The following is a 26,783-nucleotide window of genomic DNA, read 5'->3' as shown; positions in this document are numbered from 1 at the left end:
AGTGGCATCATCATTTTTATTGCAAAATTTGGGCCAAAGTTACCATTTTTCATTGGGAAGGCACAACCAAAAGACATCATGGGAAAAAATGGAATTCATAGGAATGGCACTGGAGTGAATCTGCATGTCGCTTAGCAATGTATTTAATATTAACAGTTATCTGCCTCTGATTATTAGAATTTTAATTGTCTAGGTAGAGCATACAAAGAAATGAGGGAAATAGTTTAGATATCAGTGCTGTACTTACACTCAAATAAACTGGCAGTTAGTTATTCCATCACCCACTAGATTAAATTACACTTTCAATTATGACAGATAACAAAACAATCATGAAGGAATGATAAGGCAGTAAGTTGAATTTTTTTATTTTACAAATGAAGATAACGGCATAGATCGTATGTGAACTGTCATCTTTTTTAATGAGCCTCAAGTGAAATTAAATTGTATGAAATGCTGCAACATGCAATCTTCAGCACTAGAAGTGCAGTGGAGTGATTTATTGTGACTGTAAAAAGAGTTAATTTTGAACTGAAACTATTTCCCCATGTAATTTGGGTTTCTGTTTCGGTTTATCTACATACATTCACAACCTATGGTCAGTAGGGAAAATTCCATGAACTCATTTACAACTCTACCTATTTAGTATTTGTTTTATTAAAATTTATTTTCATGCTTAGTGTTAGAGAAAAGATTTTTTTATGGGAGTTAAAAGCAATAATTCATATTGGTCAAGCAAATCTTTGCAATAAGTTTTTTTCAAGTAAATCAAAATAAACTGATCACATCTACTTATATGGATTTTAGCACAAAAACCTTTTGAGAATAAAAACATATTGCACAATGTTTTCACAATTAAAATTCTTAAAGTATGTCCAATTTTACTGTTTTCCTTCTAAAATTAATATTTTGGTCAAAATGTTCCTGATGGAATTGAAATATTTAGGTCCGTTTGACAACAAAAGACCTACTACATCTTGATTCTTAAAAGTTGCATAGAAAAGCAGATTGGACAAAGGGGTAATTCTACATAGGCAAGACAGATCAATCACAGTAATTTAATTTACAGTAAAGCTAGGCAGTGGTAGCTTGACTATTAAAAATGTGTCCTTTCTCAATAACAATCATTCTAAGTACATAAGTTCAATGGTAAATACATTAAAATATGTATCCCATAGTTACACATATATTAAACAGTCTGTATTGGCGTTAAGCTGAATGCAAATCTAACTGACACCACCTTCAAAAACATGTCCTAAATTTCTCCATGGCGCAATATTCCTTGAAGTACTGCAAAAAAGGCAGACTTTTCAAACAGCGATATGTACCAAAAAAACTCTCTGCTATTCTTGCACCATATCTTGTACCAACATTGTATATTTTGTGGGCAAGGTCTCAAAATACTCAGTCATTGAACCTTACTTTAAAGGACCTATGCTGAGTAACAGCAAATCAGCTGAAGAGTTCCAAGTATATAAACAAAAAACATCATTGCTGTAAGTAGAGGTAAAAAAAAAGTTCACATTATATATTTTACTTTGTTACTCACAAAGTGTATTGCTTGGACAGTTGCAGTCAGCTATTTGTGCAGTAGAACTAGACACATTTGAACATAGCAAGAAGCAATGTGAATTACAGGATAAGCATTAAGACTCACAATGCTTGGGTTACATTCAGAAACATGCTATGGCTTAGTTTTCAGATCTTTTATACCAATGTGCAATATCTGCAATGGTTTGGGTTTCCATTTGGAACTATTTTGCATTTCCAAAGGCTGATTAATAGCAGGGAGAGCAACTTCCCCATGATTCACAATTGGTTCCACTGAGGCCATCATAAACTGATTAACTGCTGCCATTCCAGAAACTATGTTGGAAAGGATATTACCAGGTTCCTCAAATTCTCTCTGACCACCATTTAATAATCTTTCTCTAGTAATGTCGCAAGATATATCATCACAGGACTCTGCAGATGCAACTGAGTATTTACCTTTTCCATTCAGTTTTGCTTCCTTTATAGGAAGTTTGTTTCTTGCATTCATTAAATCCTTCTTCACAAACTTTGCACACATTTCTAAACCTTTATTAGTAAACCCTTTTATAGGTTTATAAGCTTTATCAGGTTGGCATATTTGATTTGTATATAATGCATCCGCAGAGTTCCGTTGAACTCCAATGGTTGCATAATTTTCTGGTGATGCACTGTCCTTTTTAATATTCTCAACTTTTATAGTTTTGATCTCAGTTTTGGAATTCTGGTACTTATGAAGGGCTTTTTTGTCCCACTGACCTCCATTTGAATTTGCAAGTCTATTTCTTGCAATATTTATTGCCTTATTAATTTTTGAATAATTACTTGAATTCACATGATCAGAAGTCTGCAATTGAACAGAAGATTGTGCACATTGTGAAAACGAAACACATGTTGGGTCACTGTTGGTGCGGTAAGCATGGATATTTGTACTGTGTAGTTCACTACAAACCTGCCACTGCTCTACACATAAATTTGGTCTTGTAGCCTTACTGGGAAGCTGATCATGGCTACACTGCTCCAAAGATTTATTAGACTTGCCTGTTTTGGAGAGGATTTTTGGTGTACATTCCTGTAAAAATTCAGAAAAAGAGCCCTGTTTTACTTTTGCTGGTGTAAAGTTTGAAATGTCTAAAATGCACGAAGAATCTTTTGTAGGAAATGGTTGCTTTGTTTCTTCATTTAATACTGTTTGACTGAAGTTGGCATTAATTTCATTATGACTACTGTACACCTTCAAGCCACATTGATCTACATTACTGTTTTCAGTTGATCGGTTCTCAACTCCAATCTGCACCAGTCTTTCATTTTGAGAGTCAACCGTGCACAAGGGAAATGGATCTTTTCCCATGACACTATGTGGATGTACATTCTGAACAGTCTTCTCTACGTTCCAAACTTCCTGGACGCTTGGCTTTTCTGCCAAATAAAGCACATTTGAATCACTATGGTTGCACCCTGTAGAAGCTTCCTCAGTTTGTCTTTGCAGTGAAGAAAAAAAAGTGTTTTCTGGCACAACTTCATTGTGTTTGCCATTGGCACAGGAATGTTGGGAGGGAAGTTGGACATTTTCATTAGCTGAGGAATCATCCCCATCCAGCAGAGACCGGAAATATCCTCCAAGGATTTCTGGAGCCGACCGTGTATTGTAAGCAGATGGTACCGACCAATCTGGGCAACAAGTAGCTGGAACAGGAGAAAGTAAACCACTACATGCTTCTAATTTGTCACTGAATGTTGGGGAATGTAAGATAGCAGTATTGAAATTAAGTAAAGAAGTAGAAGCAGAATTCCAGTGACCTGGAGTTTTGTGCATGTCTGCATTTGGAACTTGAGGCATTTCATTTGCACTTTCTAAAGAACTGTTATCACAAGTATCTTCACCATTCTGACCATTTGCTCTCCTTTTCTTTGAAAGTATGTTGTGTTTCTTCTTTATGTTTCGTAATGAAGAGTCTTCATGCACGACTCTTAACTGATTGGCCTTACTCACAGTCCGAATGGTGATGCGCTTTAGTTCTATTTCATCTGTAAATTCATAAACTGACTTATCGTATTTTTGTACTTTCTTGGGTACTTCTGTATTTGTAGCATCTGCTTCAATTATACTGTCTTTTTGATGACTCAAAGTACATCCTATTTTAATTGATGACATCCCATTAGCTAGTGTTTGTTGTTTTTTATTTTTAGAAGCAAAGAACATATAAGACATTCCAGCACCAGAACAGACTTTTAGTTTTCTATCAAGTTTTTCTTGGTTATGACACACATTACAATCATTCAGAATTGGAGACCAAAATTCCTTAAGTGGTGAAAGCTTTTTATATTTTTTCACTACTTCATCAGTCAGTAATACTTGTGTCTCTGTGCAATCTAATCTACTGATTTTTACATGCATATTTTTGTGGCCCTTGAATCGATTGACAATTATATATTTGATAATAACAGGTGGTTCTTTTTTCCCAGCTTTTTTCCTTTTCCGAGGGCACCAGTCATCATCATCTTCTCGTGGAGCATTTACCACATGATCCTTTTTGCCCAAAGTTTTCATGGTCTCTAAAGAATCAACATCATATAAATAATCATCACTATACCGTATTTGCCTTTTTGCCCTCAAGGTGTAATTGGTTTGATTTGAATACCTTTCAGCGCTTTTCCTCAATAACTTCCAATTTCCTCTATCTTCATTTAGAATGGATGATAAACAAACTGAATCTATTGAATTCTCACCATCCTTCCAGTTATCCATAAAAACACCCGACAGAAGGCATTTGTTACTTTCTAATTCATACAACGTGCTATGTTCTGAACTGTCATGTTCCTTTCTCTCTGCTTGAACAGAAGCAGAACTCTTTTTTATGGGGCTTTTCATACCTTTTTTGGTTCCATTACATCGGCTACTGGGAAAAAAATGAAGTTGTGCATCATCTTGAAAAGCATTTGTTTTCTCTCTCACATTGTCTTGAAAAGATTCATATCTTATCTTCAGTGAACAGACATCACTACTTAGAGTTGATTCATCATCAAACAAAAAACTGTCACTGTCTTCTTCACTAATTAAGTTAGTTGAAAAGTCATTTGTTGCACAGAGATCTAAAAATTCTTCTTTGTTTTCATTTATAAAAGATTCAAAGTAACTCCAGTTCTGGCTTGGAATAGGTAGTAATGCGTCATCGCCATTATATTTTTCTGTGAACAAACTCTCGTGAGCATTGGTAGTGGTATCTGATTCATCAACCTTTGCACCATCAAATTTGTCTTCATATGTTATTCCACTCAAAGAAAAATTCAACATTTGATCAGAAAGAGTGTCTTCAGTCTGAAAAACTGAAAAGTGTGTTTCAGGAACCATTGTGGTTCCGTTGCTTGGTTTATTTTTGCATATTCTCCATTTGGCTCCAAATTCACAACATTCAATTTCATTTGCTTCAGAAATACCTTCAGCTGTCTGATGAACTTCACAGGGTTTTTCATGCGTACATGAAAAGTCCTTAACTTCCATAGTAAATTCTGAAAAATATTCTGCTACATGTAGAGGCATGTGAAGAGAAACATTATACTGATTGAAGAAAGGAGGATTTTGATAAGGTAGCACCAGTCTCAAAAAAATTCATTTTCATTAGCTGCTGGCATAGCAAAGTTGCTTATCACTCTATATTCCATACTGTGTAAAATAGTCGTCCAGCCCTTAACGTGTGTAAACTCCTAAAAAAAAGATACACAGGACAGTCAAAAGTTTATGTCCTTATAACTGCATCTAGGTTACTAAACTTAAATAGATGTTTCTGCAGCTTCTGGAACAAATTTTTTAAAATAACATAAGCATAAAAAAAACTAAAAGGAAATGAATTACAACAAATACTACAGCAAATATTACAATCCTTAAGATCTTTAAGCATTTAAAAAGTATTTTAAAATCTCTTTTGGTGACAGCTGCAAACAGGTGAAGATGCACACATTAAGTTCTACAGCATTTTTGTAAAAGTTGGCCATTTGGGTAAATATATTTGCTCATCATTTTTGGCTGAACTTTTGTGCAAAACTCATTGGTATAGTTTCCTCAAGTCCTAAATAAGATCCTTCTTTAGGACACCCATATCAAAGTTAATGCGTTCCTACCAGAAAACATGTTGTAAATGAAAATAAAAATGTGCAAATACCAGATCGGCATTGATTTTCTTGGGTAATATTTTACGTTTTCTATTAATTTGTTATTTATACTTAAAGGGAAAAGAAATGTAGCATTTAATAAAAAGCTGAAAAGTATTTCTTTCATAAAAGAAAGTGATACCTTACTGAAAACTTTATAATTAATTTGCCCGCACATAGACAACTCAAATAAAACCTCTCTCCCAATTAGGCCAAGCTGTCACTTAAGAGAAACCGCGCCCTACATCGTAGAAAAAAGTTATGAGATTGGTTCAAAGGATGAAGGACTTCAGTTATTTGGAAAGATTGGAAAAGCTGGGGTTGTTTGTCCTAGAGAAGGTTGACAGGAGATTTTATATAGGTGTGCAAAATCATGAATGATCTGGACAGAGTAGATAGGGAGAAACAGGTCCAATTGGCAGAAGGGTAAAGTACCAGACAACATAGATTTAAACTAATTGGCAGAAGAACCTAAGTCAATATAAAGGTAAACTTTTTTAATGCAACAAGTGGTTAGGATCTTGAATGCAATGCCTAAAAGAACAGTGGAGGAAGATTCAATCATGGCCTTCAAAATGGAAGTGGATGAGTACGTGAAAATCAAAAAAACACAGGCATAGCTACAGGAAAAGGACACGGGAGTAGGAGAAGCTAAACTGCTCTTGCAGAAAGCTGGCATAAGCTCGACAGGCCGAATGTCCTCTGTGCTGTAGCCATTCTATGATGATTCCAGAGTATTTCCATTGCAAATAACTTGGAGCATACAATGGCATACTTCAAACTTGCTTAATGATCAGTGTAGACCCATCCAACCCCACTAAACCACAGAAAGGTTTGTATTCCCATCTGTAGTGTGGATTCCCTTGCCTGCTTGGCTGTGGAGGGCTCTCAGGTCACTTTTGAAATCAGTTTCTCTTATCCTGTCCTCTTCCCAAAATTGAAAAGTGACTGCAATTGAATAACAAAGGAAATTCAGTAGATCTTGGTGCTGTTTTTGATCAGCTCAAGCTCACATGTAATGGCATTCTATATTTATTCCATAAGTAAGGTTATGTTGTTTTACAAGTGATGAAGGATGGGACACTACATAATAATTTGATGCGGGGAATTGGGTTTTTGCATTAGTTTCATGGACAGCACTAAATCTCACCTAAACTGATGGTTAGATCTCTTCTCAGTTTGCTACAGATCAGTATTTTGAGAATAACTGAACAGTCTCCAACCATCTACAACTGGGTGCAGGCCCACAGCGTGAACTACTACAAATCAACACAAATTCAAAGCAGTTGTTTTAAGAACAGTTAATGGAAGAAATGCAAAAATATTCATGCTGGTGCAGTAAGAAATTCTCTTTAGAGACTGCACTTAAGACATTTTAATACAAGGTAAAATAAAATACTTTGTATTAATTCCCTACCTCAAATACCCAAAAGGAGGTCCTTTCTCTTCAAAATTAGGGAAATTTGGTTCGCCTAGCAGTACAGTATTGTTTGGAGAATTAACTATTAAATTACATTTTGCACACATATCGGGAGGTAAAAATACAGGGATGAGAGTGGCCGAAGACAAAATGGTATGAAAATATTTTATGACGTGGAATTATGCAATTATAGCACTTATGATCTGTAGCGAAATACAAATGCTTCTAAGCCACTTCAAATAGGTGGAATTATTAGACTTCAAGTGGATAGAAGTGTTAGTTTTCCCTTTGTTTGCCTTGTCAAGACTGTGGAGCAATGCATTTATATTAAATCACCAAAGTGACCTCTGCATTTCAGCATTGTTGCATGTGATACAGAACGAAGTCCGTACTAATAACAGTACATGACCTTGCTGCATTATGCGCATGCAAAATGAAACAAAGGACTATGGCAGCACTTCGCAAACTATTTCCCCATTTTAACTCACATCACCTTCTCAAGGGCAATTAGGGATGGGCAACAAATGCTGGTCTCGCCAGCAACACCCACATCCCATGAATGAATATACATAAAAAAAACTCTTGAAAATTAACATGACCCCAAATGCCAGCATAAAAACAAAACAGCAATAAAGCAGCATAGTAACATTCAGTACATAATTATTAAAGTTTGCATATCACAGATAATATATCATATAAAATGTGTTTTTAAAACACTTTGTAAAAATGCTATTGTTATATACTCATGTAGGTTTCAATCAAACTCTCCATATTCCCTGGTGACAGAAGACACAATGAAAGCCCTATCCACCACCACCCCAACACATTGTAATCAGCTCCTCTCCCACTGAACCCATAGGCCTCTCTTCACAACCCATGTTCCCCCATTCATTCAATAGCCAATCTCAACACATACACCCCTCACTCAGCAGCACCTGTCCCTAACCCCCCACTTCCCTAATTTACTCAATAGACTCTCTCCCCAAAACCTCTCCCCCGACTCATTCACTCAGCAGGATCTCTTCCCAACTCCCTAATTCACTCAATAGGCCCTCTCCCCAAGTCCCGTTACCCTCAATTCTCTCAGCAGCCTGTCTTTCCAAACTTTTCCCTGCTCAATCAGCAGCCCCCTCTCCCTATTCACTCTGCAGCCCCTCCCCAGATCCCCCACCTCCCATTCACTCCCTTCTCAAACCCCAAATCACTCAACAGCCCCTTCCCCACCATTCACCCAATAGACCCTCTTCCTAACCCCCTCCCTGCCACTGCCTCTATTTGCTCTCTATTTCACCATTGAGATACATTGAGTGGTGCATAATTCCTATGGGTGTAGATACTAACTAAACTCGCCATAGGCTTGAAAAAACAAACCTTAACTTTTTAGGTACCCCCTTAAATACATAATAAATGGTAATTACCTGCCAGTCAAACTTTCTACCAAAATTAGGATGTGAGGAGTTTCATTCCCTCAGATATTAACTGCTGTTGGAAATTTAAAATGCTATTTTTTCTCTTTTCCTTTCATCTTTTTCAACTCTCTCAATTTAATTTTTCGGTTCCTCTTCAATTCTCTTTTTGTACCTGTTTTGTCACTGAATTCACCTCCAGGGGTACATTTGGGGCCTGCCTTCTTGCTTACCCATGGTGGAGGTGATGGCACTGTTCGTTGGATCTGCCTTTGGATGGAGAACTGAAGAAGCTAAGAAGATACACAATTGCTTGCCCTAGTCACTCAGGTCATTATTCCCTTGTTGCGACGTTATCAACGCGCACTTTCAACAACATGCCAAATAAGAACAAAATTGAAACCTAATCATACATGGCAAGTCTAACTAAGGGAATATAGCATCAGAAGCCCTGCTACAGCAAATTATGGCCTCCAACATTATTCACAGCTTCCCTTCTCCTGGCACATTCCCTCAACTCTACTCCAGAAAGCCAGGTGGCGAAGAATAGAGCTGGAGTCAAGCATTACACATGTTTATTTATATATATCTATATAAATATATATTTATCTATATAATATATATAACAAAGATGCACCTCCTAATCCAGCAACCACAGTTTCAATCTGTTCCTATTTATAGGGGTACAAGTAAATCCCCACAAGCTACGTACAATTAATATACAATTAAGACCCTTCATGCTGCCAAAGTTCCACCATCAGCCCCTTTTCAATTAAACTCATGTTTACCCATCTAACCTAATTACTGGCCCCTACCTAGCTTTTCTTTCCCTAAGGTCTTTGGTCATTTTACTTTGTCTCAGCTTTGCATCTACCTTTCCTGTAACTCTGTTCAAATCCCTCCAGTATGACTTTGACACGTTACTGCACAGAAACGGCTCATCAAAATTAGAATCTGTGACCATGATGCATAATCTCTCCTTACCCTGTTTGCCCTCTCCAAACGTTTCACATCGTTAACAATATAACTTCTCCTAAATACCCAGCTCCATGGGATTGCCCTTCCTGCTTATCTGGATGAAGCCAACAGAACTCCAGCAATAGCATCTCTTCCCTCTCCTACACCATCACCGCTAGGAGTTTAAAGATTACCCTTGGCCCTCCTTCTCCTTATTTGTATATAATTTATAAGTGGCATCTGTCCACATCAAGGGAACACAGATATATCTGCCCAACCTTACGTCTTTAATGAATCATGACTTCTTTCAGCTGATTATCAGGAAAACCTGGACCATGGTGTTTGGTTTAATGGGATAAATAACCTCCCCTGCCACTCATATTATTCCTTCCCTGGCCATTCACATTGTTGTTGAGTTTTGCTCCCGCCTGAGCTTCATATCCTACATCCTCTCATCATTATAATCGTTTACTTCGGTATTCTTCTCTGCCAGCTGCCTGGGAATTGGGGAGCACATCTTCAAGATGCACTGCCTGTGGTCACAGATCAGCTGGGCAATCATTAAGTAGAAACCTTTTCTGCATAAGAATCTGGTTGGCTGGTCTGCCAGTGTCTTGGTGACTTAGTGGGTACAATCGATGACCCCCTGGACCTGAGGGAATCCACTGATGATGGCAAACTCCAAAGCTCTCCGAGCCTCTTCTGACCCATCTGTCTCAAAATGGATATTTTCCCCCAACCTCTGAAAGAAGGCATTCGTGAACTGCCTGATGAGCTGCAACTTCCTCACCTGCTGCCCAGTGGTTTGCTAGAACTTTCCCTACCCATTTACGATGCCTAAGTGATGCCAGCAGCTTCATACCCATCTCAAGAGTCCTACCACTCAATGTTCACAAAAGTAAGTTTCTCAGCAGTAGCAATGTCAACTCTGTGCCATTGGTTGAGCAGTTGAGTTTAAATCTCCCATTTCTTCCAACTTCTGAACAATGCATCATTAGCCCTAATAGCTCCCTATTTTCCCCAAAGCTGCACCCTAAGTGTCCCAGACCCTCCATTTTGCCCATGCCCCTCAATTGAAATTCTCAAATTACTGCTGCGGAGACTGTTAATGAGCTCCATGAATTGAACAAGCTGTCAGTTGGAGGCCAGTGGGTTGCCAGTCCTTTTGAAAAATCACATCATGTTCTGGGGGCGTTGGAAACCAGTAATGCCATATGAGACTACAATTTTTAATGAGTGGCGCACCCAAACTTGCCCTTGCGGGAAACTGAAAATCCAGTCTAATTACTCACTCGGCTAACATTCACCATCTATAAACTCCCTCTTGACCAAAACGCAGGTACCAAAATCCTGTTCTGCATCACACAGCTATTACAATCCCTGTCAAGACTGGTAACTTTTAAAGAGATATAAACTTCCCAGTGACCAATACAAAGAACTGCATGACAAGATTTCACATTTTAAGACTTTTACTGCAACAAACTAAAATCAACATAAGCTAAAAATTACTCCATAAGCAACTAATACACTAAACTACGAAAAAGGTATTCCCCATTAACAACACAACCGAAAACCCCACACCACATTTATACATTACATTGCACTCTCAGCAGAAATGGTGTATAAAGTCCAAAATTCCTCCCCAGCTTTAACAGTATCTCTTCTTCCTGCCCCACCAGGGCAAATCTTGAAGTGTGTATATAAAGTCCCCTCACTCAATCTTCTGAGCATAATCGAATGGACGTTCAGTAGCAAAGCACCCTCTGGCAATTCCTTGGTCTTTTATTCTCCACAAGCCTAATTTCTTTGAATTGGGAATCTGTCCCCACCAGCACTCTGCTTGGTGGTTAACCCAAAAGTCGTCCTTTTCGTCTGTCTGGCATAGTGGCATCTGTTTCCGGTCTTCTCCAAAACTCTCTGACTGACTGACTGCCTGAGTTTGTATGCAGCAAAACCACCTGCCTTCTCCTGTGTGTTGCATTTTACTTTCAATAAGCTTCGACTTGAGTTTCTGCTCCATGACAAGCAGGTCACATGGATTTGCCTCCAAGCAGATTTAGTTATGAGGTCACATGGGCTTGCCTCCAAACTACTCCATTTTACCTTGAATTAAAGGAGACAGTTTAAAACATAACCGTCTTACAAAGTCAAGCATTTGCGACACACTACATCCTCACTTACCACAGTTCCCTGTCCCACAATATTTTTTAAAACTCAGCAGGTCTGGCAGCATCTGCGAAGAGGAACAGTTAACGTTTCGAGTCCGTATGACTCTTCAACAGAACTAAGAAAATTTTCTACTTTTACTTAGTTCTGTTGAAGAGTCATACGGACTCGAAATGTTAACTGTGTTCCTCTCCGCAGATGCTGCCAGACCTGCTGAGTTTTTCCAGGTGTTTTTATTTTTGTTTTGGATTTCCAGCATCCACAGTTTTTTGCTTTTACCTCAATATCTTTTCTTTGGCACTTTGCCAGAGATGACAATTTTAAAAAATGAGTAACTAAAATACTTTAAGTCTAAAAAGTTGAAGCTGAACAGATGCTAATAAATGAAGTCACATGAAAATATGGTGCAGGTCTGTATTTTTCAATTTAACAAAAGTACTTGAATTTCCAGAGTAATTTACACAAAAGTTCTACTTTAGCCCCCGTGCCAAAAAAATTAAAGAAATCCTTGCTTCTTACACCTGTTGGAGGTGAAGGCGGAAGGGTCAATGGAAAGGAGTTTCCACTGGCAGAATCAGATTTGCCAATCATTGTTGGGGTGAATGGAACAAAGGAGCGGGCAAGCTTAACAGCCATAAGGTACGCTGGGTGGGGAAGTCAATGAGACAAAAGGATGGTCTAGTTAGCATTGGTGCTCGTAAGGAGGCAATGCTAGTGTTTTGATGAGGCTTTACAGGAGGTCCAGGAGGGATACAGAGGACTGCCCTTTGAAGCTTTTTAATCACCTGAACATTTGACCAATTCACATTGAGCTTTTGATACCAAATCATTGAGATAAATTAGAAAGAGCACTGGCCCCAATACAGAGTCTTCAAGCTCTTCACTCAGTGCCCACCACTACCCCCATATTCTGGCATTATCCTTCTAATGCATTGTTTCTCTAACCTTTAACCAATTTCCTATTTATATTCAAATTTTGGCCAGAATCCCCATTTTCAACATTAATAACCTTTCATGAAGAACTTCATTAAATGTGTTTTTGAATTCAAATTACATAATGTTGTGCAGTTTAATCACAGTGAACTTGGACTGTTGCTTCCTCAAAACCATCAAGGATGTTCAAGTTGGACTAAAAATAAACTACTCTAAAGCTATGTTGCTGTTCTTTAATAGATTAGGTACAGATAATCCTTAAATTCACTTGTGATGAACATAATTCCATTACTTTAAGCAAGATTGAAGTTGCACATCATTTCATCATCAATTTTAAATATAGCATGTTTCCAATATAGTAGTTAACTCAAGCATCCATACCTCACAAATCTCCCTAGGATTAACAACATCCTAATGTGAATGTGTATTTCTTTTAAGCTTTTCAGTTTATCTAGTTCTTCCATCTCACCTATATCCAAGCCTTGAATTTTACTTTTTTTTGAAAGCAAAAATTCTTCCAACATTGTATATGTTGAGGAAATAAAATGTTCCAAATATGGCTTCATCCTCAGTTTCAAGCTCACGTGTATTTTAATGTTCTCAATTCTTCTGACTGTCCTCATGCTAAGGTAGATCTGGTAGAATATTTTGCAGTTATGTTTTGCCACTGCAACTAGCTTTTTATCTAAGATGCCATCTTCAACATACCAAATTCTGATCTATGTCAACTTAATACATAAAACAATACAGGTAAGCATTCCCCCACCATGAGTTTAAATATTCCTAATGCCGTCTTTTGTGGAAAAGACGAGTACGGATACTTTCTAACAAACTTCAAGGACTTTTATTTTCAATTCAAACACCTATAGAATAGACTCCTTACATTTTGAGCAAAATTTATCCAAGGCCAAACATAGAAATCACATTTATTGAATAAATATTGTATTAGTATAACTAATCATACTATAACATTGTCTATTAGTAATCACTGAGCACGTATCTAATTCCAGTGCAAACTATACTGCATTTTTCTAACACAATGTTCCAATCTTGTGGCTTTATTCCAAAAGCAGGGTATTTAACTTCTATCTTTAACAACTTTAAATAAAACATTACTGGTCCCTAAATGGGTGGCCAAAGATCGCAAAATAAATTGGGGGCTCTAGCAGGATCTTGGATCCACAGACAAACAAGTGCTGACACAGGCTGAGGTTAAGTTTTAAAAGATTTCCACAGTAAATTTTACTATATGGATTGAAAAACAAAATGGCTTTGTCAATTGCTATAGCTTTTCTGGAAAGGAAAGATTTATACTGGAGTGATTTGCAACAACTAACCAGGGCCAGATTAATCGCATTAGTAGAAAAGTTAAGAGTTAGAATTAAAAGCAAGGGCTAAGAAAGCAAAAAAAATAATTCCGGTAATACAACAGCATTTGGGATTGGAAGAAGCAAAAGTGAATCCAGACAATTCAGTTGAATTAGTTAGAATTCAGTTGCTGATGAAGCAACTGGAGGTGGAAAAAGAAATGGAAGCGCGAAAGCGTGAGCTTGAGTTTCAAAGAGAGAAAGAAATCAGACAGCATGAACTGGCTAGAGAAAAGCTTAGGGTACGGAGTGAAAGAGAGTCTAATAGTTCGGATGAGGAATCAAGTCGTCCCATTCCGAGCACTGATAAACAAAGAATCTTCATCTATTGCCTAAATTCAATGAAGCTGGGGTTGAAAGCTATTTAATCTCATTTGAAAAGATAAAATAAACGAAAGTGGCCAAAGGGCACATGGACTCTAATTTTACAAAGTATTTTGACTGGGAAGGCTATGGGCGTGTATTCTAGTCTTTCAAAAGAACAAGCTTCAGTTTATAGTTAAAGCTACAATACCTAATGCTTATGAGCTTGTCCCTCAAGCATATCAGTTAAAATGTCAGACTTTAAAGAAAAGACCGAATGAGAGGTTTGTAGAATTTGTTAGGGAGAAAGAAATGCTGTGGGACCGGTAGTTTTGATCCCTGAAGTTAGAACAAAATTTTGAGAATGTAAACAAGCTAATAATGGAAGAAATTCAAAATAGCATCCCAATAGCTATTAGGTCACATCTGTAAGATCTCTAAGTTATGGGAAGCAGCAGTTCTGGCAGATGGGTATGATGTGTCACATAGGCATAAATCTCCATCTTTAAACCAACAGGGAAACTGAAGGAACAGGAAAGAGTCTAGCTTTACAGAAAAAGCAGAAGAGGCTACAGTCAAGAAAAATGACAGTGTAGAGAATAAAAGGGGTGAAAATAAACCAGTATGCTTTTATTTCCATAAGAATGGGCATCTCAAAGCTCATTATTGGAAGCTGAAAGGTAAAACAGTGGTAGCGGTAAAAATGCTTAAAGAATCCTCAGAAAAGGCTGTCCCAGAAGAGAAAACGGATACTAAAGCTGTAGCAGTGGTACAAGTAAAACATGTTCCCTCAGAACACACTAGAAAGTGGGATACGGCTCAGGATAATTAAGAGAATTCTTCCTTGACTACTGCTAAAGTGAGTCAGGCTACTGGAGATTCTAAATGTATTATCTCAATGGAAGAAGTGTTCCCTTACTCCTCCAACAAAATAAATAAACCAATAAATATTTTGAAAGATACTGGGTCAGCTCAGTCATTGATGGTATCTGATGATACAATTTGTGTCCCAGATAGTTTGATGAAGGGAAAGATATTAATCGTGGTGTTAATGGAACTTCTTAATCTGTTCCCTTGTGCAAAGTTAGTCTATGAGGCGACTTAGTAAACAAAATTGTTAGTGGGAATTTTTCCTAGATTACCTATGGAAGTAGAAGATTTCTTATTGGGTAATGAAGACAATAACATGGTGACAGCTGCATGGCAACTTATCATGCTGATCTTACCAAACTCCTAAAAATTACTCTGGCCAACCACAAGTGTCAATAATGAGCAATTGAAGGAAAAACTTATGTGCACAGAACCAACTCTCACATGCGAAAAATGAGCTTGCTAGTGAAAAACAAGAACTGACGAGAACACTGGAGTGTCAGTCACAGGAAGTAACACATTTGAAAGAGGACTTGAAATGTTTAAATTATAAACTTGAAGCAAATTCAACAAAGGTAGATCTTTCGTTGAAACTTTATGAACTTCAAGCATCAGAAATCTCAGAATTGTCTTGAACAGGAAAAGCAATTGCTGATGAATCAGATCAGTTGGTTGAATGCAAAATTAAAAACCAAGGCTGATGAACTGGAAAAACATCATTGTGAAGAGCACTGAATTTAGTGATAGAATTGAATTGTGCCTGCAGCTGGCAAGGACGACGACAGTTGGGCTGTAGACTTGACCAAAACATTCTTTGCTGAGTTAAAGACTGAGAATAAGAGCAAGAATAAGAAAAAGAAACACAAGCATTGAGTTATGGCAATTCTGTGACAGTTAAATCTGGCTAATCCTATCTTGTACATGTACTTTTGTTTTGGTTACACTTGTGAATTGTATGGCATGTGCAGTTGTGAAACAAAATGTAAAGTTTCAGTATAGTATGTAATAAGCTATTTATTAAAAGTTAAGTATTTGTTGTAAAGAAACTGTTAAGCCATTGTAAAGAAACCTTCACTGTAGTGAAGCTTTCTTTCTTCTGAGGTAAAGGTGTTATGAATTTACTAGTTCTGTTTTATGTAAGTTTGCAGTCTATGGACATTGTAACATTTAAAGGTACAGCATGTTCCAATGCTGCTACATTGGCTCCTACCTAGTAACAAGGGTGGGAGTGTTTTGATTGGTCTCCTAAATAAGCTTAAGGGTCAGTAAAGAGCAGTTCAAGGGTCAGTCAATTTGAGTCAGGCAGGTGATAAAGGTGACAACTAGCTCCGCACAGCTAGAGTGCTGCTGTTAGCCTCAGGAGCCATCTGATAACTCTGTGCAGTTGGGCTCATACAAAGCCCCAGTAGCCATTTGCTGCTGAGAGGGTTCAGCTGAGAAGCAGCTTTGGTAGCCATTAATAACAGTGCAGCTAAGGGCTGGGGCTTAAGAAATCCTATGTAACTGGGTGTGTTCAGAAGCAGGAAGAAAAGGCTGCAGGCAGCAGAGGTGTTCTGGTGAGCAGTCTCCAGGCAGTCAGGGCTCAGAAGTCCTGAGGAGTAAACTCTGGAAGGCAGCTGTCATTAAGGCAGTCTGCGTCGGAGCGGCTTTGAGGGAGTTCCTAGGCTAAATCTTTGAACATACAGAATTGGAATCAGAGTTTAAAGAGATTGCATAACTTACAGTGAATATTAACATCTGTGTGGGTTCTTGAAAATCCATTGGTTGTATTTGCTATTTCCTCTGCGGTGTTAGACCACAGTTTGCCTGTCAATTCACATGTACCTCAAGTTGATCCTGAATGTTAAGAGTATAAGATATACTTTTAAATTGTTTTGTCTTTCTAAACTTGTATAATAAATTGTTTTTTTTTTATTCAAAACCCATGGAATCTTGTGGTTTTATTCCAACAGCAGGTGTCCTTAATCTCAACCTTTAACCACTTTACACAAATCCTTACTGGTCCCTAACCAGACATCCCCACCATGTCCCAGGGTCTGGTCAAGGATTGTAACAAAGGGGCAGAGATGGTATGTCCCACTGGAACAAGTAATTAGGAAAGCCAATAGAATGGTATAATTTATTGCAAGGGGAATTGAAAACAAAAGACGGGAGGTTATGCTTCACTTGTACAGGGTACTTGTGAGGCCACATCTGGAGTAGTGTATGCAGTATTGGTCTCCTTATTTAAGGCAAGATGTAAATATGTTAGCAGTTCAGAGAAGGTTTACTAGACTAATACCAGGAATGGGCAGGTTTACGCATGAGGAAAAGTTGCACAGGTTAGGCTTGTATCCACTGGAGTTTAGAAGAGTAAGAGGTGATTTGATCAAAACCTTTAAGATCCTGAGGGGTCTTGACAGTATGGAGGTGGAGAGGACGTTTCCTCTTATGGCAGCATTTAGAACTATGGGTCACGGTTTGAAAATAAGGGGTTGCTCATTTAACAGAGATGAGGAGAAATTTTCCCTGAGGGTCGTCTTTGGAACTCTCTTCCTCAAAATGTGGTGGAAGCAGCGTCTTTGAATATTTTCAAGGCAGACCTAGATAGATTCTCGATTAACAAGGGGGTGAAAGCTTAATGGGGATAGATGGGAGGTTACAATCAGATCAGCCATGATCTTACTGAATGGGGGAAACAGGCTTGAAGGGCTGAATGGCCTACTCCTGCTCCTAGTCCGTATGTATGTTCGTATGAAGGGTGATAGGGTCCAATATAATGGGGGAAGGTGGAAGGGTTATAGAGGAAGGGTGCTAACTGATGTGGGAAAGTCAAGGGTGATGGGGACAAGTGTGAAGGCGACAGAAAGGTGGAGAGTAAAGGGTCCCATCACAAACCTGACACATCCCATTTTCTCAAATGTTTCCAAAAGTGCGTGCGGTGACGGAAATTGAAGTAGGAGGAGCCAAGTTTGGGGTGGTGGAATTTTGGTTGTGAATAATGAAAGGAATATTGAAGAAAAGAGGTTTATGATAAGAAAGCTTTCCATCTTGCACTCATCAGGATATATGCAAGAATGCCAAATTTCAAACAATCACAGCAATATATATACTACAGGAGAAAAGTGTATTGGTTGGTAAGTCGACTCTAATTGGCTGACGCATTGCCATGGAGAAACCAGCCAGGACCTATGAGTTCCCCAAGTTCTCAGGTAATTCAAAAAAGCAGCAAGGCTTGAACATATTCCTTTTGTTTGCAGTGAGTGGATCCCCTCATATGAATTTGTGTCACTTCTACAAAATGTAAATGAGCCACATTAAGAGATGGATTTCTTATCTTAAATTGGTTACTAGTGCAGCTTTTAGCACACTCAGGATTGTTCAGCAAGTACTACCCAATCGCAGAATCACACCTAACAGATGTTTTGTTTTGGGTTTGCAAGCACGAGCTGGTTGAATATGGTCTGTACTCTGCCTATTATGATCAACCAAACTGTTGGGCAGCACTTGAACAATCCTGAGCCCTAAAAGCTACACCAACAACCAATTTAAGATAATCTGTCGAGCCTATAACATGACTCATTTGCGCTTTGTAGAAGTGGTATATATCCTTATGTGGAGACTTTTTCTCTGCAAACAAAATGAATACGGTCAAACCCTTTTTGCATTACCCAGGAGCGTGGAGAGCCTGTAAAGTTGTCCGTTGATTTCTCCATGGCAAAGCCTCAGCCAGAGTCGACTTACCAACCAATCAGCATCCTTTTCTCCTGTAGTATAAATTGTTGTGATCGTTTGAAATTTGGCATCATGTCTGTCCTGATGAGTGCAAGATGAAAAACTTTGGCAACATGTCTCACTATTCATCAATATTCAAGTTCTTTACTGTCAAGTAACAATGGAGGAGTTGAAAATTTCACTTCATCAGTTCTACGGATGAAACCCATATTCACATGTTTGCATGGTATTGCCTGCCTTATTCCACACAATTCAATGACTGGAATACCTGGAGGTCACAAACGCCAAATATTCCTGCAACCTTGGGAGTAGGAGGAGAGGATGTGACAAAGGAGGATTCTTGCCAGTCAGCAAACGAGGTAACAATGCTAGCTGCAGGCAACACTAGAGAGGGAGGCTGGTCAGGGTGCAACCATCCAAGGAAAGCAGTTGGGCACTGGCACATCTCATCCTCTTCAGGACGGGAACGAACTACCTGAAGAGGTCGGAGAGGCAAAACCAGAGAAGAATGAGGTCATCCCAGGGAGTGATCACTAAAATATGTGGGATTATGCAGCTAGATCTGCAACCATGTGGATTTCGGAGGAACCTTGTGCCTTAACGTGACTGCTAGCTTTTAATTTTTTCCACCGTTGGTGCTTTCCAGGGCTCCATGGGTGACATATGTGTCATATCACCAACTGCCACACACAGGTGCATGTAAGAGCTGACCAATGCACTCTTCCATCACACAAATGGATTTATCAAGTACTCCACAGATGAGGACAGCCAAGCAACAATGGTAATGGGCTTCTGGGCATTTGTTCATTTCCCTATAGTGCGAGGGATCAGCGACTACACTCATGTGGCCATTAGAACTGCCTGGGACCAACTAGTGACATTTGTAAAGCATAACAGCTTTCATTCTTTGCATGTGCAGCCAGTCTGCAATCACAGGCAAATAATCATGCATGTCTGTGCTTGATTCCCAGGCAGCTTTCAGAGGTGCCAGTCCAGGTTGATGGCTGGATCCTGGGTGACAAGAACTATCCCCTCTGGACCTGGTTGATGACACCAGTAAGGCATCCGAGTGCAGCAGAACAGTGCTATAACGCAGCTCATGCCTCCACCAGAGTTATTATCGAAAAAATCACCGGCTTGCTTAAAATGCACTTCTGCTGCCTTGACTGGTCTAGAGGAGCTCACAGCAGTATACGCCACATGGGGTATCATGAATAGTCATGGTCTACTGTACACTGCACAAAGTGGCCATCAGCGTGGAGAACTGTTGCAACAGGACAAGCAAGAGAAGCAGCACTCCTCAGATGTGGATGAATTGAATAAAAGCAAAAAACTGCAAATGCTGGAAATCCAAAACAAAAATAAAAACACCTGGAAAAACTCAACAGGTCTGGCAGCATCTGTGGAGAGGAACACAGCTAACGTTTCGAGTCCATATGACTCTTCATCAGAACTAAGGAAAAATAGAAAAGAGGTAAAATATAAGCTGGTTTTTGGGGGGGGGGGGGCGCAGGTAGAGCTGGATAGAGGGCGAGTGATAGGTGGAGATAACCAAAAGATGTCATAGACAAAAGGACAAAGAAGTGTTGAAGGTGGTGATATTATCTAAGGAATGTGCTAATTAAGGGAAGAAAGCAGGACAAGCAAGGTACAGATAGCCCTAGTGGGGGTGGGGTGAAGGAAGGGATCAAAATAGGCTGAAAGGTAGAGATAAAACAATGGATGGAAATACATTTAAAAATAATGGAAATAGGTGGGAAAAGAAAAATCTATATAAATTATTGGAAAAAAAAGAGGGATCGGAAAGGGGGTGGGGATGGAGGAGGGAGTTCACGTTCTAAAATTGTTGAAAATATTCAGTCCAGAAGGCTGTAAACTGCCTAGTCGGAAGATGAGGTGCTGGATGAATTGAATGTGCCTGAGGAGGAAGCCATGAATAAGCCTTTACTGGGTGCCTGGACCATGGAGAGAAGCGCATTGGATGCAAGGGGAACAACCAAATATCCACCAGATTCACCCAAGAGTGAAACTCCTGCATGATCATGGTCCCATCACCAGAACTCTACTGCCTGCTTGAAATGTAGGCCAATCCCTGTCAGTCTCTCTGGCAGAGCTACCTCGAAACCTGCATCCTCTACCAGCTAGAACAGCAATGGGAGCGAAGTTTTGTCACACAAATTCGCTAATGAATACTGCTCCTAATGATATCTGTATCACGCTTGAACATATATCAATCAGCCTACTATGACCAAGAAATCTGATCCTGCACCATGGAGTTCACCTACGACATTTCATGCTAAGAATGATCTCAGGCAATCTACTTTACAACGCATAGAAGGGAGGAGCAGCTAAGCAATTTCAGCCATGCCCTATAGACCGGCAAGTATAAAACTTGGCACTGTGAGCGAATGCAAACACACATCATTTCTTCCACAATAAAGAAAATGTCCCTAATTCCCTGGTAATGCATGCCAACCATGAGGCAGGTCAGTATATTTATCTTTTGACTAAGCTAGTCCCAACAAATGACGATGATGCACACATGAATAAAGTGAAAGCAATGTAATGTGAAATATTTACTAACAATAAAACTGAAACACACTCGTGCCACCTTTGCGCTCTCAATTTAGTCATATGTTTGAGCTTACGGCCACTATGCCTTAGTGCAATCCCAACATCAGCTGCTGAGTTCGAGACAGTCTGTTTGAGTGCATTGTGCTGTTGCCTTTGATGACCATGGTGGGTGTCATTTGGGGATCCAAGACCTTAAGGATTCTGGCCGAAATGGGGATTCCTGCACTGGTGCAGGGGCATCCTCCTTGGCCTCCCCAACTGGAGGCAATGGTGTTGATGGCAGAGGATGAAGATAGGCCACTCATCTTGGGGGTGCCCTGAAAGGGAGGCCTGGGGGCAGCTAGCACATGTTCCTCCTTCATTTGGATGCACAATGGCACCTCCTTGTCTCCCAGAGAAGGGGCACCTGGAGGGAGGTCCATGTACCTTGTCCCCATCTCACCTCGCCACTATTGTACTGAGTCCATGGCTTCAGTGATGGATTGCACATTAGAGTGCATTTGGATCAAGTGGTCAACCGGCTCTCCACAGTGGTTGCCACCCTCTCCATGGAGGAAGCCATGTGCTCACATGCCTGAGAGATGGCAGAACTCATGGCTTGCATGGACCCCTCCATTGCTCGCTCTGGCAAATCCCCCAATATGTTCCCCTACGTTACATTGCATCTCCAGCAGGCTTCTTGTGGCCACAACCAAAAGCTCATCATCAGCATGGGGCACAAAAGGGGCCAGGTCCCCAGCAGTCCTCAGAGTGTCAGGGGAGCCAGCTGTCACATTGCCCCTCAGCTACTGGAAGGTCTCTATGCTTTGATCGCCAAGTTGTGATTCCAATTCTAAATGCAACTCCTTTGCAACCAGTATGGGTATAACTATGCTGGTAGAGGCTGTGGAAGGGGCAGGTGATGTTGCATCCTTTGGGACAGTGGTTTTTTTGTCCCAGAGCTGGAGTCTTCAGATTCCTGCCAAGCCTGTGGCCTGGCCTTTGGATAGCGAGGACCTGTAGTGGATAGCAAAAGGAACTACATTAAGTGTCATCACAGTATGTGTACAATACATGTGCTCATGTGTCTCTTGTATGTCCATCTACCAGTACCAGGTTGGATGCATTTTTACACTTATGCCTGGCCATTCCAGCCTCTCCATCTGTGACCACACGTCCTGCCTCCTCTCCTGCAAGCTGCAGAGCCAGTTCCTCTACAGGGGTGAGAACCTTCATTTCTGCAACTCTACCTCTGGTTCTTCACCTCTCCCTCACACTGTGGGTCTGTTTGTCCTGCATGACAACATGCAGAGTTAGTGACATGCCAAGTGACACCTTAGCCCCTTGTCTGCATGCATCCCCGTCACAAATATTGGCTCATCAGTCACACCTTGCATCCAACCACACACATAAGCTAAACGTTCACACACTTTGGCCTCAATTGTCATGCTGCAGTGAGGCTGATCACAAATTCAGCCACCTGTCATTGCTGTCCACTCAAATATGAATGAATGGATAACCCTACAAAAGCTCTTCATTGTTTAGCTGCAACCCCCGACACTTACCCTGGAGGATTGGAGCAAATCGTTGACCCGTTTCTTGCACTAGACCCAGGTAGCTGTATGGACCTACGGTTGCTTACCACCTCTGTGACCTCCATCCAGGCCACCTTGGTCAGATGTGAGGGTCCTCTGTTGCCATCCATGGGAAAGAGCACCTCCTGTCTATCCTGACTGCCTGGAGAAAAACCTACAGGGAGGTTTTGCTAAATCGTGGGACCGGTCTCTGGAGGAGAACCTGCAGAGAAGCATCAATAGACTGTGGGACCGGTCTCTCTCTAGCCTCAGGCATTAGAGGGCTTGAGTGTGTTGCGAGGGTGTTGAATAACAGGAAATAAAAAGGACAGAGTGATAAGAGAAGTCTAGGGTGGTGAGGGTTAAGAGTCAAGATCTGTTGCACCGCAAAACTACAGAAATTGCTTAGGCAATGGAGTTGGGCAGGAAAGTTTTGGCTGTGACGCAGAGTCTCCCCATTTGTGCAGGAGGCTCTTTTGTAGCCTGCCCATACCTGCTACATTGTCAGCTGACAGTGGGTTTTACCCCGATTTGGCCTGCATCGCCTTGTGGAAAGACCGGCTCGCCAGTCTCAAACAACCCCCAGCGATGGAAATTCTACCGGATGAAAGCCTTCCCCCAGGAGCTAATTGCAACTGGGCAACCTGGAAGTGCCTTAACAGACTTAGGACTGGTGTAAGTCGTTCAAAGGTGTCACTAAGCAAATGGGGATATACAACCTGCCCGACAACTTGTGAATGTGGAACTGAGCCACAGATTATGCAACATCTCCTGCAATGTCTATCGCTAGAGGAACCCTGCACTGTTGCAGATCTTGCTGAATTCAACAAGGAGCAAAAATGTGTCCAGTTCTGGCTGGGCCATGTATAGACTGTTCATGGACACGAGAAGAATGAAAATTACCAATGAAAAGCTTCATTTGCTGCGTGACCAAATGTGTCTCCTATGCCCACTGCTGGCACTTAAAATTTTAATAAAAATTGCATGGGAGCCGCTTCCAAATCAAGAGGGGAAGTGCTGCCCACTTCCGGTTCCAACGTGCGCCACTGCTAAAATACCATACATTAATTCTGTTTCTCTCTTCACAGATGCTGCCTGGCCTGCTGAGTATTTCCAACATTTTCTATTATACAATGCATCATTGATTAAAAACTGTTAAAGCTGTTAAGAACTGTAGTTTCAGAGGATGCTGCAGTTGTCTGTACAATTTCAGTAATGAAAACAGCATTGCAAAATATCCTAATTTAGGTAAATTTTAAAACAATTTTTTTACTTTGCAAATTATCTATTAAATTTTATAGATCCATCCTTTCTTATAAAGCAGGTTGTCAACCTCATCCATAAAAATACAACTGAACAAATTTCATTGTGATCCAGACTCCATCGTTGCACTTATTTCTTAAAAGTGCTTTGCAATTGTAACTGCATTGTGAAATTTCCAGAGGTATGCTGCATCTTTTTTTGGGGTATCACACAAAATCTATTGGAGCACAAAGGGGCGTTTGAGTTATTGGTTAATGAGAAAGATCAAGAATGTACTGCTAAGATCCGACACCTTTAAAAAAAAGTTTACTCCAACTGACACACATGGTTCCACTTGCTACCGAAAGGAAATATTCTACAAGACGGTAAAAACCATAAATCCATCAGCAGGATCGCATGCGTCTTAGAATGGCCAATTTTGTGGAAATATTATTATTCTTCCGAGAAAATAATGAGTGCGCCAAAGACCCCAGGTTCAACTATCCAAATGTTAGTGCCAACCATGAAAATTACATTAAGTCATTCTGAGAACGGTGAAAACTAGCGGGCATGAAAACTCAATCGTCTCCAGCAGCGGTCCTGAAAACTTTTGCAATAAAAATAAAAACTTATCGCAGCTTTCCCAGTGAAACGGATTCCCCAATGGACAAACAACCGTCGAAGAAACTACACCACCCCCCACCCCTTCCGAATAAACTTCATTGTGCATCGAACTGGCCTTGCAAGAGTTCCTTCATGTCCTGGGGATTTGTTCCCTTTCCTCCTGCCAGGCAGGTTTTACATGGGTTGGTGCGGGGAACCAAAAGGGGGAGGCGGGGGGAGTGGGTGCTGTACTCCCCCAACACACTCTCTGCACCCCCGCCCCGCGGCTTTTACTGCGGACCCTGAACTGCAGCAGCCCCAGTGAGGTGAGAGTCGCCGTCCATCACAGCGGCACACAAAGAGCTGGAGCCGCCGCCTCCGCCGCGCCCCCTCCTCCTCCTGCTGCACCCCCGGGCGCAGCCCCGCCCGCACCGTTCCACTGCAACCGCCGCCCCCGCCTCACCTCAACCTCCGCTCGCGCCTCCTGCGCAGTAACCGCCAGTATTTTCAAAATGAGCTCGTGCTCAATCCTGCTCTCTCCAACACACCGAGCCCGAGCTACTGGGCAGGAGAGAGGGGGAGGTTGGACCAATGTGGCCAGGGGCGGGGAGAGGCGGAGGCACATTTGGCAAGGGGGAGGTGATGAGGACGCTTTGCATTTCGGAAACTGCAGTTGTTCTGGTCCAGGTTTGCAGAGTCTTTGTTTATTGCAAGACTACAAATCCCAGAGGGTGCACTTGGAGAAGAGAGCCATCTATCCCATCGTGCTTTGCATTATTTAAAGAGTTTGCTCAAAGAAAAGCTGGCAGTGGTGCAATTGGTGCATAAATTGAACGTATTTTCAATTGTTTCAGTTGACTGAAGACGGCACATTAGAAATATAAAGTTCTGCCCTCATCTTGGTTCATTAATCAACAATATGCACACACCTTGACTGCAGTTTGAAAATCAGAGTGGGTGAATGAAGAGCAGGAAGTTCCCTTAAGACAAAAATTCAATACTTGGGATGCTGGAAATTAGAACAGAAGATGCTAGAAACTGCCCTAAGATCGGGCAGTATCCGTGGAGAAAGAAGTAAGAGTTAACATTTTCGGTCGATAGCGGTTGTTCACAAGCGGGTGGGAGGAGGGAAGGAACGAACAAAAGGGAAAGTTTGTGATAGGGTGGATAGCGCCCTTCCCACGGCACTCTCCCACAGATGCAACACCGACTTTTTCAATTCACTTTCTGCCTTCTCGTTTTCCAGGTACCAAACGTTCTCTCTGTTTAGGCCTTGAGCATAAAAATCATGGCTTACACTCCAGTGCAATACTCAGGGAGTGCTGCGCTGTTGGAGTTCCCTTCTTTCAAATGAGGCATTGAATTAAAGTGCCGCTTACCTTCTCAAGTGGACATGAAAGATCCCATGCACTATTTCAGAGCATTGGAGTTATCCTAATAATTATCTAAATAAACATCACAAACATAGATTATCACTGGTTATTATCACGTTGTTGTGGGAGCTTGCTTTGTACAAGTTGGCTGCCATGTTTCCTGCATTACAAATAGTAACTGGACTTAAAAATAAGTACTTTGTTGACTGTAAAGCAGTTTGAGTCACCATGAAATGCGCTATATAATTGTAATTTTTCACTGTTCACAATGTGACCTCCTCTACATTGGGGAGACCAAACACACAGTGGTTGACTCTTAACTTCCCTCTGAAATTGCCTAGCAAGCCACTCAGTTGTATCAATCCGCTACAGAAAAGTCTAATAAGAGTAACTTAGACACCTGATACGACAAAGACACACCCTGCCTAATCAACCCTACAAAGTCTTCCTCACGGAGATCTGGGGACGTATGCCAAAATTGGGAGAACTATCCCACAGGCTAGTCAAGCAACAGCCTGATGTAGTCATACTCAAAGAATCTTACCTTTCCCAGATTCCTCCATCATGGGGGTATGTTCAGTGCCACTGAACAGACTCACCAGAGATGGCTAGACAGCACAATATTA

The 26,783-nt window shown here is 40.6% G+C and overlaps 1 protein-coding gene across 2 annotated transcripts; it reads right to left on the bottom strand.

Moving 5' to 3' along the window:
- Positions 1-404: 404 nt before the first annotated feature.
- Positions 405-25,377, bottom strand: LOC121284498 (neurite extension and migration factor-like). 2 transcript variants are annotated; one of them, XM_041200032.1, is made up of 2 exons: positions 25,248-25,346; positions 405-5,232 (listed from the first exon to the last, which is right to left on the bottom strand). In XM_041200032.1, exon 2 carries the CDS (start codon positions 5,066-5,068, stop codon positions 1,682-1,684), a length of 3,387 nt encoding a protein of 1,128 aa, XP_041055966.1. In that variant the 5' UTR covers positions 5,069-5,232; positions 25,248-25,346; the 3' UTR covers positions 405-1,681. The 2 variants fall into 2 exon arrangements, 1 of the variants encoding a protein (XP_041055966.1); XR_005944484.1 differs by lacking the exon at positions 405-5,232 and adding an exon at positions 9,204-11,562 and having other exon boundaries at positions 25,248-25,377.
- Positions 25,378-26,783: the final 1,406 nt, after the last annotated feature.

This window comes from Carcharodon carcharias, chromosome 11, assembly GCF_017639515.1.
Source record: "Carcharodon carcharias isolate sCarCar2 chromosome 11, sCarCar2.pri, whole genome shotgun sequence".
NCBI classification, from domain to species: Eukaryota; Metazoa; Chordata; class Chondrichthyes; order Lamniformes; family Lamnidae; genus Carcharodon; species Carcharodon carcharias.
The sequence above is the reverse complement of the archived record's forward strand: the minus strand, read 5'-3'. Positions and strand labels throughout refer to the sequence as shown.